This window comes from Acanthopagrus latus, chromosome 21 (genome assembly GCF_904848185.1).
Source record: "Acanthopagrus latus isolate v.2019 chromosome 21, fAcaLat1.1, whole genome shotgun sequence".
NCBI classification, from domain to species: Eukaryota; Metazoa; Chordata; class Actinopteri; order Spariformes; family Sparidae; genus Acanthopagrus; species Acanthopagrus latus.
In genome coordinates this window covers 25,148,988-25,169,133 of record NC_051059.1, presented here as the reverse complement: position 1 = coordinate 25,169,133, position 20,146 = coordinate 25,148,988, and the positions used below count along the sequence as shown (strand labels likewise).

The 20,146-nt window shown below is 41.8% G+C and overlaps 1 protein-coding gene across 3 annotated transcripts in view; it reads left to right on the top strand.

Annotated features, from left to right (window-relative positions):
- Positions 1 to 19,378, top strand: part of LOC119011520 (receptor-type tyrosine-protein phosphatase N2-like) — a 188,626-nt gene extending 169,248 nt beyond the window's left edge. For all 3 annotated transcript variants that reach the window (XM_037084709.1, XM_037084711.1, XM_037084710.1), the window contains exons 20-23: positions 2,989 to 3,042; positions 7,155 to 7,219; positions 13,359 to 13,432; positions 16,034 to 19,378. In XM_037084709.1, coding sequence (XP_036940604.1) covers positions 2,989 to 3,042; positions 7,155 to 7,219; positions 13,359 to 13,432; positions 16,034 to 16,105 — 265 coding nt within the window. In that variant the 3' untranslated portion in view covers positions 16,106 to 19,378. The remainder of the gene's footprint in view (positions 1 to 2,988; positions 3,043 to 7,154; positions 7,220 to 13,358; positions 13,433 to 16,033) is intronic.
- Positions 19,379 to 20,146: the final 768 nt, after the last annotated feature.

The window sequence follows — 20,146 nt, the reverse complement described above, 5'->3', positions numbered from 1 at the left end:
GTCGTTGTCGTAGGCGGGGAGACTTCCTTCCTCCTGCGGTTCTTTGTGTGATGTGATTCCTGCTGTGTGTGTGTTTTTTAATCTCTCTGCAGCAGGAAATCCTCCTGAATCATGCGACCAAACATGCGTGTTGTTGTCGCAGGTTTAGCTCCGGAGTTGTTCGGTCTATACGTTTTTTTTTTTTTTTTCTGGAACTTGTCGTAACAGTCGCAGGTGATTATTAAACTCTCATGCGGTTTATATTTCAGAACTAGTGGGATGAAAAGCACTTTTTTGCGAGAGCAAATTGTAATTTTCTTTAAATTAAATTTTGTCTCGCTCAGCTTCACGATTCTCTGAATTTGTGATTTTGATAATAAGAAAATGTTGAATCTCCATCTGGATATGAATATTTTACGATTATATTTTACGACTGCGATGACTGAGCTCATTAGAAAAAAATAGTCTCAAGTGTCAATAAATCCCCAGAGACTGTGGACTTTAGAAACCGTTTTTGATGACTTGCAACTTGAATTTGACAGTAAATGACGAGAGACGTGACGACTTGAATGACTTGTTTGTGTTCAGTTTATGTTTTCAGTTTAGTTCTGATGAGAAAGTAGAAGATAAAGAAGTTTAAATGAGGTTATTTGTTTTTTGTTTGTTTTAATTTCGCTCTCTGAATATCAAGAATTGCAAAACAGTTCAGTTCATCATCGACAGGCACTTACACCTCATCTTTACTCTTCATAACCACTGGAGACGCGTGTGATAAGACTTGACTAAGGACTCGTCTCGACTTGAAACAGCCTGTGACTTGAATTGACTTGCCGGAAAAAGCAGCAAGCATCAGTGACTTTCACCTTCTCACATGTCGATCCAGGATGTTGCGGCAGAGACTCTCTGTAAAGACGAGGAGCACAACGATCTCTTTGTTCCACTTCAGCCAGGAGCAGCCACGTTAGCATGGTTAGCATGGTTAGCATGGTTAGCATGGCTCCCCATCCTGGATCCTTCCCTCCTTCTTCTTCCCGCTTACACTGTCATAAAGACGCTGTGGGCAGTGATGGTGTCAGAGGAGCTCAGTCGTCGTCATGTGACCTCAGATGGTTTAATCTTTTTGCGAGGCTTTGCCTTTTTTGAGAAATTCTGAGGACAAAGAGGTTGAAAACCCACCTGAGCAGAGTTTCAATAAAATGAGGTTTTGTGTTTTGATTTTTTATTTTTTTTGGGAAAGTTTTCAAATATTTTAAGAAAACGTGTGGAAGCTGTAAACAGAATCGACCGTGGAAACTTCCAGAACAAAGAAAGGAGAGAGTGAAGCAGGTCGGAAGTTTCTCTCCTTGACTGAGTGATGCATTATGGATCTCACACACACACACACACACACACACACACACACACACACACACACACCTTAATATAAGACGTTCCTGCTGAATATTGTTATTTAGAGTTATCACCATGAAATAGAATCAGAGATGATCTCCAGCTGGGATCAAACTCACGGCTCTCTGCTTCTTGCTCAGATAGAAGCTTTATGTTTGTGTTTCAGCAGCTGCCGCACATTTTGATGAAGCAGCTAACATGAACTGTGGGAACTTCATGATACAGAGATGTGAAGGAAACAACCCGAGCGGTCAATAACAATATATATTTTTTTAAATCCATGTGCACTCGCCAGAAAATGTTCTGTTTTTCTTCATTTTCAGGATTGTTTGGAAGAAAGTTTCCATCAAAGCAGAAAATGCTTCTTTTGGCATCTTGATAATAAGTAATTGTGAGAAACTGGCACCAAAAACAAGAGAAGGAGTTTCTTCTGCTGCAGAAAATGATGCTAAATCTTCAGATGACTGTAGATTCAGGAACAATATTCCTGATTCTTGATCGTAAAACCAAAGAAATCGCAGGAGGCAGCAGGTTTTTTATTGGAAGTGTCGCCTTTATGATCGTCTGCTTCATTTATGTTGTTATCTCATCAAGATAATCACAGTTCAATCACGTGTTTCTGCAAACCTCAAATATCTTTCAAGTTTACATTCCTTTAAGTTAAATTTTCAAATTTCTGTTGTGACTCCCGATGGAGCTGCAGTCTGGTTTCAGCTCACGAACCAGCTGATTTGTGTTGTTTTACGGTTTGAAACTCCTGCTTCTGTCACCACAAACATGGCTGAAAATTGTCCCCATGTCTCATCAAAAGACACATCCAGTAGTTTCACACGTGTTGAAATTGTTAAAACACAAACCTCCAACATTGCTGTTGTATTGCAGAAAGTCTTGGTAATATTACAAATGCAACATGAAACCTTGACTGGATCAGAAACGTAAAAACAGACTGAACAGCTGTTTCTGTTTGAAAGTACCTCAGCTGTGTGTCGTCCAAATCTAGACATCGCTGACAGTCTCGTCAGACGTCCAGCTGTAAGACATTCGTAGCTCCACAGCTCTGAGGAACAGCCGTCTTCCGAAAGTTAGATTTGTTGAGCTGAAACTGACTCTGATTGGATCGATCCTGTCTCCTAGACATGTAGCTTAACTGATCTTATAATTACGTCGTGCTAAACGATGTGATTGCTGCCTGGATTGAGTTGGGAGTGAATGTGTTTCCGGTCCGGACTTCTGACTTTGGTGGCAGTTAGAGCCGTCGCTCTTTTCCAAACCAAGTGCTGCCAGTGACTAAACATAACCATAAGTTTTACTTTGCTTACTTTGTGTGTGTCTGGTAAGTGTTATAGGTGGAAGTTCAAGCGTAGAAACGACTTTTTGTGATCATATCAAAGTTGTGCCACTTTCACCAACTTCATAATATTCCTGGCAGTCCCGAGGAGCGTTTCTGTCTATTTTTACCCAACAGAATTGATGATTAACGGTCCTGTGCATGCTGTTCTTTGTGGTTATTATCTTTAAAAGCCCAGAAACATGATGTCCTGACTGTGTGTGTGTGTGTGTGTGTGTGTACCTGTGATTTTAACACTGAGATCGTTTTTTTCTGTTCTGTTCTTTTCACAGGAAAGTTAACAAGTGCTACCGGGGACGCTCGTGTCCCATCATAGTCCACTGCAGGCAAGTATTTTAATCACTAAAGCAGTCTTTTATTTCTCCTTTTTGTTTTTAAAGGGCTCTGACTGAGATGTGATTCTTTTTAATCTTTGTTAATGAGCCAGAAAAAAAAAGGAGCAGATAAACAGCTCGTTCACTGAAACGCAGTCGGCTCTGATGATCTGAAGCTGAACTTGGCCGGAGTCCGCGCTGCCGTTTTTTTTTTTTTTTGTGTGTGTTTAATTTCTGACAAGTTTCTGGTCATTTCTCTCGGCGCGGCGGAGGAAGACGAGCAATTTCAAACAAGAAATTAGCAGAAAAAAAAGTTGTAATTTAGTTGGACAAACTGTCCGCAGAGGAGGGTAACTTTTAATTGGGAGACACTTCAAAGTTTGCAGCGTGCGGTTCGGAGCCAGCGGGTGAGCGGGAGCGAAGGGTAAACAGGAGTAGGCCGGGTTGCAGCTGTTGTGTTTCTGTGTGAGATATCACATCTGCACCTCCTCCACCTCCACCTGAGGATATAAGACCGACCAGTGAGACATAATTAAATCTGTATTTAACAGAAAAATCTGCCACAGTTTTTTTTTTTCCTCTCTCTCTCTCTGTGGAAACACACGGCCATGTTGGATTAGAGAAGAAGCTTTCATATCAGATATCTATTATGTCTGTCCGCCCGCTCCACCGCTAAGTGATCTATTATTTAATATGGTGTAATGGCTCTTCCAGGGTGATGAAACTGTACATTTTCTCCACTAAATTGCCAGACTGCAGCAGCAGAGTGTGAAATCCCGTCTTTATGGAGCAGCAGCAGCAGCTGGATCGTCCTCAAGCTCCTCCGTTAGCGTTACGACGCTACAAATAAAATATAATGTTCAGAAACAAACTAAAACCTCCTGGTTTGTCGCCTGGTTTACATATTTTACTTCAGTACAACCAACAGGAGGTTGACCACTGTCTCCCAGAATATAAACAGCAACATGTATAACCAAATAAAAAGGACTAACTGTGTATCAGCGACCTCCTTCATACAGTCACAGGTTGGTTAGGTTAAGGCAACAAAAACTGCCAAGTTAAGTTTAGGAGGAGATCTTGGTGAGTCTCAAAACAAGTTATTTAATTTAGTTATGCATTCCAAACACAAGTTATTTATGTAATTTACACACAGGACACAAGCAGATGACTTCCTCCTTTGCAGCAGTAATAATTACTACAACCTCTAGAGGTCTCTCTTAACACTTAACGTAAGCTATAAATCACAATAAGCTGCGTTCACAGACATGTGGTCGTTTCTTGGGGTTGAGGACAGGCTGGAAATTGTGTAAGATGCTTTAATGCAGTCTGTATTAATGACCACAAGTAGCGCTAATATACTGATGCTAGTTTTTAAATGTACACACCGACCCTGTAGATCCAAGAACTCCCGAAAAACCTCTCGCTTTCGTCCCAGCGCCCTTTTATCTGTACGTTTATTAAAACGTTTATAAAAAGCCTGAAGATATTCACTCACTCACGATTTTTGGACTTCAGACAGTCTATTGCATCGTGTCACAGTGGCTCTAAATTTAGCTGCCAGATTTGAGTCTCTTCTGGTTTGGTGACTGCAATTTCCAAACAGAGAGAACGACTGCGGGATTCATTCCTGTTTATCTAGAGTGACGACAGATAAACATCTTAAAGGCCAGTGGCTATGAATGCATGAACACTCCCGAGACTGTTTTATAGGCTGACGATGAGCCGGGTCCTGATGGGAATATGAGGTGTAAGTCATCCAAACGAAGAGTTCTTCAGGACCTTTGCAGCTCTTTAGATATATCCTCGCTTGCAACCTCAGATTCCAACCAGTCGGGGCTCTTTACTGAACCCGAAGCAGCAGCCACTGATGTTTCTAACCGTAGTAAGTAAAAGGACGGAGACACGTTCATCCTGCAGACTTTTTTTACTTTCAAACGAGTTTGTCAAACCCACCTGTGCGCCGCCATTTATCACCCTGATGTGTACAGAGAGCAGCAGTGAGTGAAGCAATCATGGGGGAGAGAAGAGAGCGAACAGAAGAGAGCGCAGATGCAGAAATTCAATAATCACGCAGCATTCAGACGACGACTCGTCTGTCTCTCTTTATTTCTGTCTCTCTCTTTTTAACATTTCTCTCCATCTTCTACATCTCCCTCCATCTCTCTCTCTCTCTCTCCCTCCGTCTCTCATTTTATATAGAGTGAGAGGAGGCAGCAGACATCTTGACGTGTTTACTCACAGCCCTCGGGCTCGTGCTGACACACACACACACACACACACACACACTCACATACATCACATATCTTTGATCGCCTTGTAATGATCCTGGCAAGGTGCAGCGATATGACAGATCTAATCACGACGTAATAACCTGTACGACACACACACACACACACACAAACTGTCAGAGATCAGAGTGATAGTAGTATCTGTGAAGACGACACACACACAAACACACACACACACACACACACTGATGCTGCGGTGGTGCTGCTCAATTACTGTCACTGGGTGTGTGTGTGCTTGCAGAAAATAACCAAGGCCCTGGTGAAAATGAAATATTCAGAGAGTATGGACGCATTCCAGCACACACACACACACACACACACACACACACACGCATATACACACACACACACACACACACACTTGAGTTTGCTGGATTTACACACCAGCCCATGAAATAGACTGGTCGGGGGTGCAGACATCAATTTTCAACACTTGAAAAATAAATCGAGGGTACAAAATATTCCCTCCACATACATCACAGAGTCTAATTCTTCTTCTGTGCGCCATCGTCGCTTTTTTTGATACACGCTTCTTCTTCTTCTTCTTCTTCTTCTTCTTTTTTTTTTAGAGTAGCAGAACACGCTTTCACGTCCGCGTCAGACAAACAGGTTTATATTTTCGAACGCTTTTTAATTCCTGACCAAAAATAAAACGCCTTCTTCAGCCTTTTCTGTTCCATAATTATACGCCTTTGAAGTTGTTTATCCCCTTGAAATAGCATTACAGGACTCATAAACCTCCACATATTAAATCTCTCTGACTGCTCACCTGCTTAACGCTGTGGCGGTGTTACATCTGCCTTCACTCCGCGAAGAGAAACAATAACACCGATATGACGGAGGATCGGAAATAAGTTGTGTTTCCAGGGTAAATCTGTGGGTGTGTGTTGTTCCGATGATATAACTTCACCGTGAGACGTGCCGACCTGCCAAGCAACGCTGCTGCCAAGCATTTCCAAACGCTTGTTAACATTTCAAATGTAATCATTTTCACTCGTTTACAGTCTTATTTTGAATTTGCATCAGACAGAACGTTAATTCGTCCTTGTCTGGAGAGAGAAACAAACCCACGCAGCCGCCAGGCCAGACTTGGACTTGTTAAAGTCGTTATGATGGAAGATCTGGGCAAGAAAACAACAACCGGGAAGTTTCGGTTCGGTTCGCTCACGGTGTCAAAAACAAGGCTGAGCAGGTTCAGCTGCTCCGACACATCGAGCTGTAACGTCGTGAGAAGCTGCAGGGATTAAACGGTGTTTCCATGTGAAGCTGGAAGGGAATGACAAGAACGACAAGACTGTCTGTGACTTGACGGAAATGTAACGTCCTCACAGGTCAAACACGTTTACGAATTTGAACGCAGGATGGATCCGATATGTGTTTTTAAATGAAATGAAGGTGCAACACCACAATTAACACTTCTGTGAAGAGGCCGGTTCAAATGCAGCCCAGTCTGCAAATACATTTTGTGTTTCTTTTGGTTCAGTTCTCAATTTCATCTCACGTCACGGCGTAAAAACGTGGCTGGACGTCAAAAATATCATTTTATTTTGTCGCCATAAATGCGGTGTGACGCTTACAAATGTTGAAACACCGCGCGGCTTATCGTCAAAGTTACCTCGGAAAACCAAAATCAATATAATATATATTCTTTATTACCATTAACTGATGGATATGAGCAGTAATAACCCTCTCACTTTTATAGAAATCTCAGAACTGTGCCTTTATAGAAACATCACACTCATAGCCTGAACCTGATAATGATTAATAATCGGATTGTATTTGATTGATTCTTGTCTCTCTCTCTCTCTCTCTCTGCTCTCTCGCCCGCCGCTGCAGCGATGGATCAGGAAGAAGTGGGACCTACATCCTGGTGGACATGGTCCTCAACAAGATGGCTAAAGGTGGGTGGTGCTGTTATTTTATTTCCTCCGCTGCTTCCGTCCGTCCCTGTTGAATATGTGGAGTTGCGTTACCGTGACAACACCCCCCTCCTCCCCTTCACTCTGCTTCGGTTAATAAGCTGCACATGTAGAAAAACACTGCTGTCAAAATATTGTCACTGTTATCAACCTTTATTTTAATAAAAAAAACAGGAGGATTGCCGTGAAAATAATGACGTTTAATTAGATAATTACATGATAGGTGATCCAGAGAAAACAAGCTGGGTATTTAAAACATTTTTTTTTTTTTTAAGCGCTTATATCTTAGTTTTTGCTTAATTACTCCTAATTAATATCTGTTTCATGATCACAGCTGACACCGTCCTGTTTTTTGGCACCATACTGCAGGTTTTTAGCTCCTCCTGTCACGCCGATTAAACACATTTCAACTCTGTGATGAAAACAAACTGAAAAAAAAAAAGAAAGAAAGAAAACATGAGATGAGAGGAAAGTAAAAAAGAGATTCCTTTAAAGTCTAACTGTTTGAAATCGCTCAGAGTCGTCCGTGAACACTTTATCTGAAGTGTCATCAGGACTCATGGTCAGTGAGTTTTAAGCACATTATGAGTGAATTATGATAATTATGATCATTAGAGCATGAAATAATAAACACAGTGCATTAATTAAGTTAATGACACGACGGTAAATTAAGAGTCATTCCTTCAAGTTCTGACGATATATTTCATTTTGAAGCAATCTCGAGTATTTACGACTCCTTTTTTTGAGAATAAGTGACTTTTACTAATTTAATTAAAGGAGTGAAATTAAGCGTTTTCATTAGTTGTTCTTTCCTTAAAGGTTCTTTTGTAAAGAAAACGATTTTTGAAAGTTAGATAAGGCCTACATCAACAGAAGCTCCCCTCTCCCACGGAAAACGCTGCTCCTGAAACGCCTCGTCAGTAGTCCCGCCTTTAACTCCGTGACTTTGTGACATCACACTACGTCACCATGTCACACATTTGCTTAAAGTTGCACATAGGAAATGAGTGAACACAGCTGCTCTGTTGTTGTGAGCAGTGCTGGTTCAGGCATGTGTGAGCTGACCAATCAGAGGAGGCTGGGTGTTCGGGAGGGGGAGGGGCTCTTAAAGAGACAGGAGCTAAAACTTTCAGACAGAGGAAGAAAACAGAGCTGCAGTAATGGATAGTTTAAGAAATCCAATGTGTTTATGAGCTTTAAAACATGTAAACCTGTTCTAGTAGGAACCAAAAATACAGTTATGAACCTGAGAATGAGCAAAACATAACAACAACCTTTGATTGACTCTTTGCTCCTTTGTGCTGCTGGTAAATAACACAGTTCTTGACGTCTCATCGCCTGAAGAAGATTTCAGACATTACGTGTGTGAATGTGTGTCGGTGTGTGTCTTCTTGTTTCTTTGTAAGTGTGTGTGTGTGTGTGTGTGTGTGTGTGTGTGTGTGTGTGTGTGAAGTGTCCCACGGTGGTGGCAGTGCTGCTGTAGCAGAACGAGCTCCTGGGTCTTTAATTCCAGATCAAAGGGTCAGTCGGGCGTCAGGGCCCTTTTTTCCCCCCGGGCTGTCACACTGTGATCGGGAGGCCTCGGGGCCCCTCCTCGGCACCCAGGGGTTGGGTGGATGTGACGGGTCGGTGTCCTCGGGACCCTTTTATCTCCGTCCTGTGAAAAGAAAAAGTTCTCAGCATCCATTGTTGCCATCCAGGGTCAGCTCCAACACCCACACCAACTTCACTGTGTCTTCGACGATGCTGAAACAAGACATATTGAAATTTACAATGAACTCTAAATTTTATTTCATTGCTGCAGTTTTTTATGTGAGCCGGCTTCACTGGATGGCAGCCCAAAGAAAAATAAAAAAAAGGCAGGATTTCATCACCCGGCATCATTAACAGAATGTCTGTAAATTATTCCTAATTTTTAAAGTTTCATTACCTCGCTCTCTGTCTGAGGAGTTCAAGCTGATAAAACCAAAAAAAGGGGATGAATAAAGCATCATTATAAAACCGATGCCAGACCTTCATGATGTTCTGTGAGATAGAAATAAACAGAATATCTGATGAACGATCTCTTTGGCGGTAAGAGAGCAGGCCATTTGTTTGAGGTGGAAAACACACGGTGGGATCAGAACAGGACGTGTCTGCGGTGTTAGAGAGGTTTTACTGCGAGCATCAAAGTGGATTTCACCACCTAGAACACAATGTGCAATCTCAGTGTGTTTCAGTTCACCTCGCTGCCTCTGAAGAGGTTTTTATAAAAACCCCGAGGCCTCGTGGAAGCGCGTGAACAGGAAAACGTGAACGTGTAATCCTTCAAGTTAACACAGGAACGATCCCTAAACGTGGACGAGCTCACCTGACAGGTGATGACGTGAGATCTGTCCCACGTGTTCGATGAGAAAAGGAGTAAAAATTTAGCCTGATAGAATTACAAGGCTGTGATCCAACATGAGATAAAGACAGAAATATCAAAGATTTGTGTCTAATTTGAATCAGTGCTTCCATTATATAGCTTGTATTTTTTAAATCAAGCATCAGCTGGTTTCTAATAGCCAATATTTAATATTATAACGCTCTACTTGCCTACAAAATGCTGATTGTATGTCTTACAGTGAAGCTTAAAGCTCATAATCCAGCTTCATTAGACCGTCTCCCCCAAAATGTCTCTCATATTCCACAACACAGAGTTTTTTGTTTCAGTAAGCTCCTCAAGAGCCACAAGATATTTGAATTTCATCCTAAATACTTTAAATACGTCTGCTGGTGTTAAAAGCCCTGCATCTGATCATCAAATGCAGTTAAATCTGATGTCGTTTGATAAAATCTCTTCCTCGGTGAACCTGTCTGGTTTTCCCTCCACTACGTTTCTCTCTCTTATTTTGAAGGAGGTTTTTTTGTCTGTCCTGAGAAGCTGGAGGCCCCCAGGTTTGCAGGCTTCCCCCATCATGATCAAAGACTCTTCTTCCCTCCTCCTCCTCCTCCTCCTCCTCCTCCTCTCCCTCCCTCTCAGACACAGAATCACTCCAGTTTCTCCCTCCCTCCCTCCCCCGTCTCTCCCTCCACTCCCTTTTCTCCCAAGGAATGAATTGTAAATGCGTGCGGTGTATTATGGTCGGTGTTGCAGGGTTGAGGAGGTATTGCTGTGGTTCTCACGTTTTTTTTGTTTTTTTTTGTTTTCCCCTTCTTCTTTTTCCAAAAGCCTCCCCTCATTTCCCTCCACCTCCTCCTCCTCCACCTCCTCCACCTCCTCCACCACCCGCCACCCTTCTCTTCATCTTAAGAATCGAATGAAACCCATCGAGAGCCGGAGAGCTTTTCAGCATCGCTCCGTTTTTTTTTCCTTTTTTTTTTTTCTTGTCCAACTGGTGAGCCCGGCCCTCGGCTCCGGCTTTCTGGGGTCTTTTGCGGCCTCCTCAAGGGTCCTGTCTTTCTTATTTTTTTGTATATATTTATATATATATATCCTCCCCCTTCACACACTCCTTAGTCCTCCTCCCCCGACCTCCACCCCAAAGCGAGAGTCTTGCTGAGGAGGGAAGTTCAAAACGAGGCCAGGTGTTTATACCATTCCAAGCCTCCACCGTCTCCTTCAAGGGAAAGTTTTGCAAAGAGAAAAAGCTCAAATAAGGAGATTTCAAACCATTTCAAGGTTTATCACAACCTGCACAATAGCCCTCAGCTTGTTAAGTCCTCCTCCTCCTCCTCCCCACAGGAAAAAAAAAAGCAGTGAGTTGTGTGTTGCAGCTTTTCCTGGCTAGAAGGAGGTCTATTGTGTCGTAGAAAGAGAGAGAAAGCTCACAAAACCTGTGAAACAGAATAAGAAAATGGTGTGAATGAGCGGTTTCTCCCACCGCTCGTTTCCCTCTTCACGCAGGGAAGAAAAAGAAGTGTTATTATGTGTCACAACAAGAAGAGGAGAAAAAAAAAAGTAGAGAGAATTCTTTTTGTTTCCTCTGAATCTGGATGGAGGAGGAGGAGGAAGAGAGAAACGTGTGGACGGAAAACAAATTAATTTCTTTTCTTCCTCTTGTTCTCAGTGAATTTAATTGTTGCTCCCGCCTCTCTCCACTCTTTTCTCTTCGACTATTTCTCTTTTTTTTTGTTTTTTTGTTAGAGACGTCTTCCTAACCCCATTAGCATCTATTTTTCTCATCTCTCTCTCTCTCTCTTCTTTTTTTCCCCCAGCTAATGGTTTCGGTACCTGTAGCCATTAGTTATGCCACTATGACATTATAAGGCGACGCGAGGTCATTATGAGCTTAATGTTGCTTTTTTTTTTTAAAGAAGAAGAAGGATAAACTTTTATTTGCCTGCCAGGAGATATTTGTCTTCAGCAGAAATGTTGCTCACTAAAGGAAAGTCACATTAATGCACATTATGTATTATTCAGACAGAAATATCTCTTTAACACCTTTTTTTTTTCATGCAAACGCATTAAGAGTATTAATCCTTTGTTTATTCTTCTGCATGAATACTTCACATCTTCAGCAGTTTCAGCAGGCTTAAATGTGTTTTTCACTTTGATGTTTTAAAGTACAAACAGACCAAATAACTAATTTATCAGCCAGAGTTTGTTTTTCTTCATTAAAACTTTATACAGGAACACTATTTTTTTATATATATATATATATTTCACTGTAAGAGATAAAAAACAACCTTTATGACCTTGAAATTACATCCAGAAATGTAAAATTCACTGATAATTGTGTCATTAAATGTGTTGAAATAGAATTAATCATGTGGAAAGTAACTAAGTACATTTACTTTAATGCTGAACTTAAAGGGTAACGCCACCAATTTTACACTTTCAAGTGTGTTAACGGGTCTTGGGGAGAACATACCGCACACGAGGAAGCTGCATTTAATCTGATAAATTGCCTCCAGTGATGTCACCCAGTTGCATCATGGGTAATGTAGGCAGGAGGTTTTGAAAAGCAGTCCACTGGTCAGGCATTACACTCTTATAACTGTTAGGACTCGTAATGAACAGTGAAACAATGAGCAGTTGTGTTTCAGACTGTGTTTATAAACCTGGTGCCTACATTACCCACAATGCAACGCTGAGTGACATCACTGGAGGTGATTTACATCACTACATTTAGAGGCTAATGTGCTTTTAACTCCACAACATTTGTTTGACAGCTTCAGTCGCTTGCAGATTCAGTTTAATAACACAAAATATAATTTAAAAAATGTAGTTATCATGTTATATTAGAGATGAAGATAAAACTTTATTGACACCTGAGAGGGAAATTCAACCTACCCATCACTAACCCAACACATTAATGCATTTATTTAATTCATTTATCATAAAGTAAGAATATAAAGTTTTGAGTTTGAGTACATCTTGATGCTCATAAAGTATTTCTTTGCTGTGGTTTTGCTACTTTTAAGTAAAAGATGTTATGAATATAATAACAATGCGTGCTTATTAAAACCTGCAGAGATCTTCATTAACCTGAATGTAATTAATACACTGGTCACATGACGATGTAGATGTAGATACATTTCTCTTGTGTTTGTCTCCAGAAGGATTATAATCTGTTTGTAATGTATCACAGTGTCGGCTAATCTGACCGGCGTTTGGCCACTCAGCTGACGGCCGGCAGCCACACCGCCGCCGCCGCCAGCTGTGGGGCATCGTGCCAGTCTGGCACAGCGACAGGCCGTCTGCAGCCCAACACACACACACACAGGCATGCGAGCTGTTGGCAGGGCCTGACAGAGCTCTGGTGGGCAGCGTTCATGAGCTCAAAGGCTACAGGACGGCTATCAAAGCCCGACGAGGGGCTTTAAGATCGGCTCATTCTCTCTCAGAAACAAACACGTGGGACTGTGATTTCCTCTCCAGTCACTCCTCTTTCCCCTCTTCATCTTGTTTTTTCATCCCCGGCAACAAAAACACCACCACCTAGCTGTTTGTGTGTTAATGTGTGTGTGTGTGTGTGTGTGTGAAGAGGATGAATGTAATCGCCTTGTGCTGTTCTGAAGGGAGCTGCTATAAAACACCAGATTGACAGATGTTAGCCGGATTATCTTGCAGCGCTGTGAACACGATACAACACAATTTCTTACCTGTGTTGTTTGTGTGTGTGTGTGTGTGTGTGTGTGTGTGTGTGTGTGACAGGTGCCAAGGAGATTGATATCGCTGCGACTCTGGAGCACCTGCGGGACCAGAGGCCGGGAATGGTTCAGACTAAGGTAACACACCCACAAACACACACACACACACACCTGACTCTGTCTGTTCACGTGGAACCATTTTTATACCATTTTCCAACGTGTGCATGCAGATATTTATACACACAATATTGACTATTTCCCCTGTTGCCAGGAGAGACAAGTTTACCTTTCTGTTTTTAAAATTTTCTTGTGTTTCACTGTGAATTAACTGGAAAAACAGAGAATGGAGAGATCAGACTACATCCAAAGTCTTTACGCATTATGTTAAAGACAAAAGTCAGATATCAGTGGATGTTGCAGCCAGTTTGTGGCGACAAAGACAGAAATTTTAAGCCAGTTTGTGATTTTGTGCCCGAACTGTACGAGACAATAAGCACAGTGCTGTCTCCTCTAAAAGCTTAAAATTATAACAGGTTTTAGATAAGTTTAGACACATCCATCGTTTGCAGAAATGTATGATTCCGTCATTTAATCTGCCGATTGCGTTGTGAAGGAGCCCGGCTAGCTGCTTCACATTGCTTCCAGTGTTATGCTAAGTTAACCTAATCAATACCCAACTCTTATCTCCAAGCTAAATGCTAATGTGGCTGCAGCTAAAAGTAGCGACACATAGACTCCAACAGCTGAGTGAGAAAAAGTGAAAACCAACCTGTCGAACAGACAAAAGTCACAAACATCAGATTCTCGTTCTTAACTCTGGTATTTAGTCGTTGACAGTCGTGGGGATCAAACCTGTGACCTTCTGGCCACAGTTTCTCTCTTAACAATCGATCATACGTCCATCTAAACTTCATTTTTATCAAAGCTTCAGGTCCCCGCTGTGAGATACGCTGGATCTGCAGGGTTTTTTTGGCGCCCACTCCTGCACATCAGGAAAAGATCAATCGATTTCTAAAAAATAAAAAGTGAAGTGAGCAGGTGTTTAAAAGTCGGGTCTGCCCAGATCACAGAGGAATATGTACTGAATTCAAATGGGTCCGCTCCCAGGGCATCGGTATCAGAGGTTCTGCGGCTGCCTCGGTTTTATGAACCGAATAAAAACCCAACAAAGCATTTGAAATGCAAATGAAGGTTTTCCATTTTTAATAATCGTTTTAATTATTCAGACAGTGAACGATCGCCATCACAAAAGTTAAGCCCCCCCTGAATTGTTAAGATTTTAACTTTCAGGTCATTTTCTTTTTAAATATAACATTACAGAATATTAGAACCCATTTAAACAAAGTGACCATAAATACATTAATTATGACTTGAGTCACGCTCCTGACGCCTCGCAGCCTCACCTGAAACAAACCAGAGTCATTTTCTCCGGTCTGGAAACTTCAATTACCGTCTGTGATCATAATTAGAGAGAAAAGCCGGGATGTGTGTGAAACATCGGCCGTATCGATCCAGGTTTTTATTAAACCATGTATCCTGAGCGAGCGGCTGTCACGGCGCTCTCTCGCTCTCCTCGCACATTGATTCCCCTCGTGGTCCGGAGTCGCGGCCTCAGCACTCAGATCTCATTTCTGATTCTGAAGAGGGGGGAAATAATGTTGTTGTTGGGGCCGTTAATCTTCCACTTCCTGTAATGACACAATAAACTAAAGGTTAATCATGCGTAGGTCTTTAGGACACTTCTAGATATTTCAAAATAAAGGTTCCATTTGCAAATTCCCAACAAGTACGTTTTACTTAAAATCAAGTTCCTGATAGATTATTCTGTTTTTTTTTATCTGTAGAGCAAGAGGCGACTTTATCATCTATTTGACTGTAAACGGGATCATGATTCACAGTATGATCATCATGCTGTGCTGAACTAGCAGCTGAGACCACAAACTCATGAGAAAGTAATTTTTTTCATAAGCTTATATACAAAGGGACCATTAGACTCGCTCCCTTCTTCCACACCAGTTTCACTTTTAAGATCCAGAAGTCGTGTCTGCAGTCTCACACAACTCCCAACAAGCTCGACCAATCGCCTGAGAGACCAAACCCAGGGCAAAAAATATAAATTCAGTCTCGTTCCCAACTCGTTAAACACTGATGCTTTTAGTCGTTGGTGGCTGCAGGGGAATGAGACTCAACAATATTTTCTTACAACTTACAAATTGGACCTTCAAGTCTCCAGAGTCTCCCAAAGTCTGGTGTGAAGAACACGACGGGCCTGGACAGAACCCTGACCTGAGCCGGTACACCGACTGTGAGCCCGATCACGTAACATCACTGTGAGACCTCACTGATGCTCCTGCGGCCGAGTGGAAGCAAATCCCTCAGAATCTGGTGCAAAGCGTAGAAACCAGGAGAGTCGAGGCTGTTCGGAGCAGATTACTGCTCACAGAGTCACACGGAGCTCCTCTCAGCCGGACCGTGATCAACTGACGCCGTTAAAAAAGAGATTTTCAGATCGTAAATTTTTTTTTTTTTTTAAGGACTTTGTTCACCAGCCAAAGCTGATCTTCAAAGTTGTTGTTTTCTGCAGGCGCACCAGGTTCATCGTCTTGCCAAAGGGCTCTTTGGCAGCGCTGAAATTCAAACTGGTGACTAATCCATTCTGCTTTCCAGGAGTTTTGGCTTCTTCGTGTCTGTTTTTAACTTCCCTCCTCTCTTTTGTTCCCCGCCTTTGTCTCCCTGCAGGACCAGTTTGAGTTTGCGCTGACGGCCGTTGCGGAGGAGGTGAACGCCATTCTGAAAGCTCTTCCACAGTAGGAGGGAGCACCTCCTCCGGATGGACCTCCTCCTCCTCCTCCTCCTCCTCCTCTCCTCTCACCGCTGACCCCTTCTATCGTTATCCCAGTTCTCATTTTCGTCCAACTGTTCTTCATTTTGTCTTTCCTGTCTTTCTGGTCTTGTTTTAACATTTTCACAATGCTGCCTATCTTCCCCCCTCGTCTCCTTTCCTACCTGATCTTTTTAACGTCCTCTTGTTTCCTTGTTCTCCATTCTTTCCTCGTCTTCCCATCCACTTCTTCTCCTCTCGTCCTCCCCTTCTCCATCAACATCGTGCCAGTAAATCCGTTAGAACCAATCCTGTACATAGATAGACCTTCCTTCTATTGTAACGATCCATGCAGCCTGTTTTCCAAAGTGACATCTACAACATGTTTTGATAGATTGATAGAAAAAAGAAAATGTTCCTCTATGTTCTGTTAAAGAGTTTATTGTTCCTAGTTTCTGTTTCCAGACGAGGGGTTGATCTCGTGGGCGTCAGTCCGTTGTGGGCGTGGCGTCACAACGGCGGTGAAACATCCTGATCGCCAGAATAAACTAAAAAAAAAAAAAGTGTCAATCAAAATCAAATTGTTTGTTTTTCTCTTTCCAATCATTGCAAATTTAATATGTTTGGTTACAAATTGGACGACATCACTTCTGCAAGTGTTCACGATGTTCTGAAACTTAATTGGCTAAAAAAAAACTGAATCGATTAATAGAAAGAAAAACAAAAGATATGATTCTAAATTACCCAGATTATCGTCGCCACTCTCCCGTGAACTAACGCCCTCGATCGATGTGTTTTGAGTGTGTGTGTGTGTGTGTGTGATGTTGATCATCATGTCCGTATCACAAGCTCGTGTTCGTGTCTCATATTTTTTTAGTGCCACGCTTTTTCTGATGTGTTTCCATGCAGCGCGCTAGAGAGTCGCGCCCCGTGTCGGTCAGTAAAGTAGACTGTGAGACTAAAACGAATGATTTGTTTTTCTTTTTTTTTCCAAGAGTCTGCTGCTGGATGTGAGATGAAAAACATGGAGATATATATATATATATATATATATATATATATATATATATATATATATATATATATATATATATATATATATATTATTTTCTCAATGTGTAAATCATTTTAGATCATCATCCTAGTAGAAGCAATATCGTATGTGTTGGACCCGACTCGTTATCTTCTCTCGTGGACGACCGATATCGTGGCTTGTCAGTGACGTTTCACTCATGTCTGCCTTAATGAACACACAGTAGACGGACCGGCGAGCGTGTCCGGCCGCGTGGAAACCAGGCTGGTGTGCAAACCAACACTTCATTTTAAAATGGCCTCGCTCCGGCGGATTAACCTGTGGATTAAAGGTTTGTGCTGCGCTGCTGCCTCCCAGATAAACACTAACGAACATGCCGTCTTTCGTTATAATCCGAGTGGACAGGAAGTTTCCGTCTGTCCAGGAGTTTGTGAGAGTCTCACAACGTTTGGTCTGTAAGATAATTGAGATAATCTGATCCACAGCACGCTGGGATGAGGCCGTTTTTAAATACGAAGTGTTTCTGACTCGTACTAAAGAAGATAGTCTTGCCTCTGAATAGCAGTCCTTCTATGTAGCATTAATGGATGATTTGTACTTGTACAGTAGCCAAACTTGTATTGCATTGAGAAGTAGTTTGCGGTGACACTCGTCAGCTGGTTTTTTTGTTTTTTCCCAAAAGCAACTTTAGACTAACTGGGTTTTCGTTCTGGTTCAGAGCCGGTTTCTTTTGGTTCTTTTGGTTTCAGAGCAGCAGGAAGAACGACAGAATCTTAAATGATCAAGAGTTTGGACGATATGACGTGTTTGTATTATGTTGCTAACTAATGATGCTAACCATTAAAGCCCAGCTCGGTCGAAAGCTCCGAGGCCTACTGAGCTAACTGGCTAACGGTAGCTACAGTTAGCATTAGCACCAATTCTTTACCTGTTGCACCCGTCGAACAGCCTACTTTGAATTGCTACAAACCAAATCGTGCTCGTGTGTTTAGCATTTTTGAACACACAGTATTTTAGTATTTTAAGATAAAAAGCCTATTAGAGTTATTTATTGTTACAAGATGATGCAGATCAGACTTTTCCCTTAAAAACAGGTAAACTTGACCCAAAAATTTACATTGCTGCTAATTATTTTTTGTTATATTGTACGTAAATCACTGGAAATAAATGGATCCTCTGCTTTAAATAGATTAATAGATACATGTCCAATACGAGCATCAGCCCAGAGATCCAGCACTGTTTTTACAACAAAGACATAAATCACTTTCAGAGAAATAATTCTGCTCTGAAACTTTTTAATCTCTTGGTAAACTCTTGTCGGCTGGGCTTAAAATCGAACCGAGTCCTCAGAGAACAGAGCTCCGGATCACCTGAACGCAACACGTCCGTTATCTAAAGATGACTTTTGGGAAAACCAGCTCATGTTTTGTGTTAAAAAAAATAAATCTTAATTTCACTGCTTTCGATTGGCTGACAGATTCTATCCATCAAACTCTAGTGAAGTCAGTCCGGTCTTATTTGAATCACTCAATCGATGACATGACTTGCGTACACTGTGCTACTATTAGTGCATGGCTATTTACTCAGCAAATTAGTGTGCTGTACTATTTTTTTTTTTTTTTTTTTTTTACCTGTGGCCTCGAGACGATCTCAGCAAAACTCTCCAGTCTTTTTTTTTTTTTTTTTTTCCCCTCCCGACCACGTATTGCACGAGAGGCTCCTTAAAAGAGACGTTAAAAGTGCAAAAAGCCAAGGATTCTCATCTCTAAACAGAGCAGGTCGTGGTTAAAGGTTAGTGCGGTGTCGATGTGATGTAACGCTGCGGCAAGACGGCGTCAGGAAGCTGAACATCGACTCCATTTTTCATCACCAAATCGAAAAATGCTGCAAGAAATGCTCCTCATAACGGTTTGTTTCATGTGGAGGGAGATCTCAGTTAACGCCGCCTGTTTGAGATTCTGTGACGGATGTTATAAAAATGTGGAGCTGAAAAGTGAAAACTGAACTTGTTATAACGGGTGTTTATTGTGCAGTGAGGTCATTTTTTCCTCCCCAGTTTCTTTCACACACTCCATCGAGAATCAATAGATGGCTGGTCTGTTGCATTATCACTGTACATAAACCAAAAGAATAAATAAATACACAAAATAACAAGATATTTTGTTCTATCGGTGTAAACAACTTGTGAATAAAGTCTCATTGTCGATGCAGTATTGTAACGCGATCCTGACTTGTGAGTTTGGTCTCTTTATTTATTTATTTATTTATTTATTATTTTTCTTGGTGTACATAAAACTTAAACTGCTCGTACGTAATGGTACGAAATCATCTTTTACCAGCCGGGTGGGCGGCGAAACATCTGTTCTCGTGGAGCGGCAGACAAACGAGCTGCATTTTAAACGAGGCGCCGTGTCGTCGGGTCAGGTGTGGCACGCAGCTCCATCCTGCAGCGCGTCACTCGCCGTCTAACAACTTCTCATGCTCGACACTCGCCCAGTGAAAGTTTTATAACAACACCTACTCTTCTCCTTCAGCATCACTTTGCGTCTCATTCACAATTTTATACTTTAAAGTTGTTTTCAGGGAAGAGCCGACACTTTCACTGAGGACGCTAACACGAAAGTCAAGGCTGAGTGTAATTCAGCATCTCTGGGTCACAGTTTGGTTCGACAGGAACATTTGAAGCAGTGCACAGTGGCCGTTACGCCTGCTGTAAAAAGGCATATGATCAATAAAATTACACCTCGCAGTTTTAGCCTGTTCACACTTCCTGCTTGGTCACTGGATCTGTGATTTAACTTCGATGCTGTAGGAAACCAGCTAGCATCATTTTCTAGAGGTGAATCTCTAATGTTATTGTTTAGGGTGGTGGGATTTTAAGAGAAAGGAGAAGAAGAAGAGTCTTTAATTCTTTATTTATGTCACTTAACGAACAATATACAACAGTCAGAGCCTTGGTCAAGGTCATAATACCGGATAATCTACCTGCTGTGTTAGT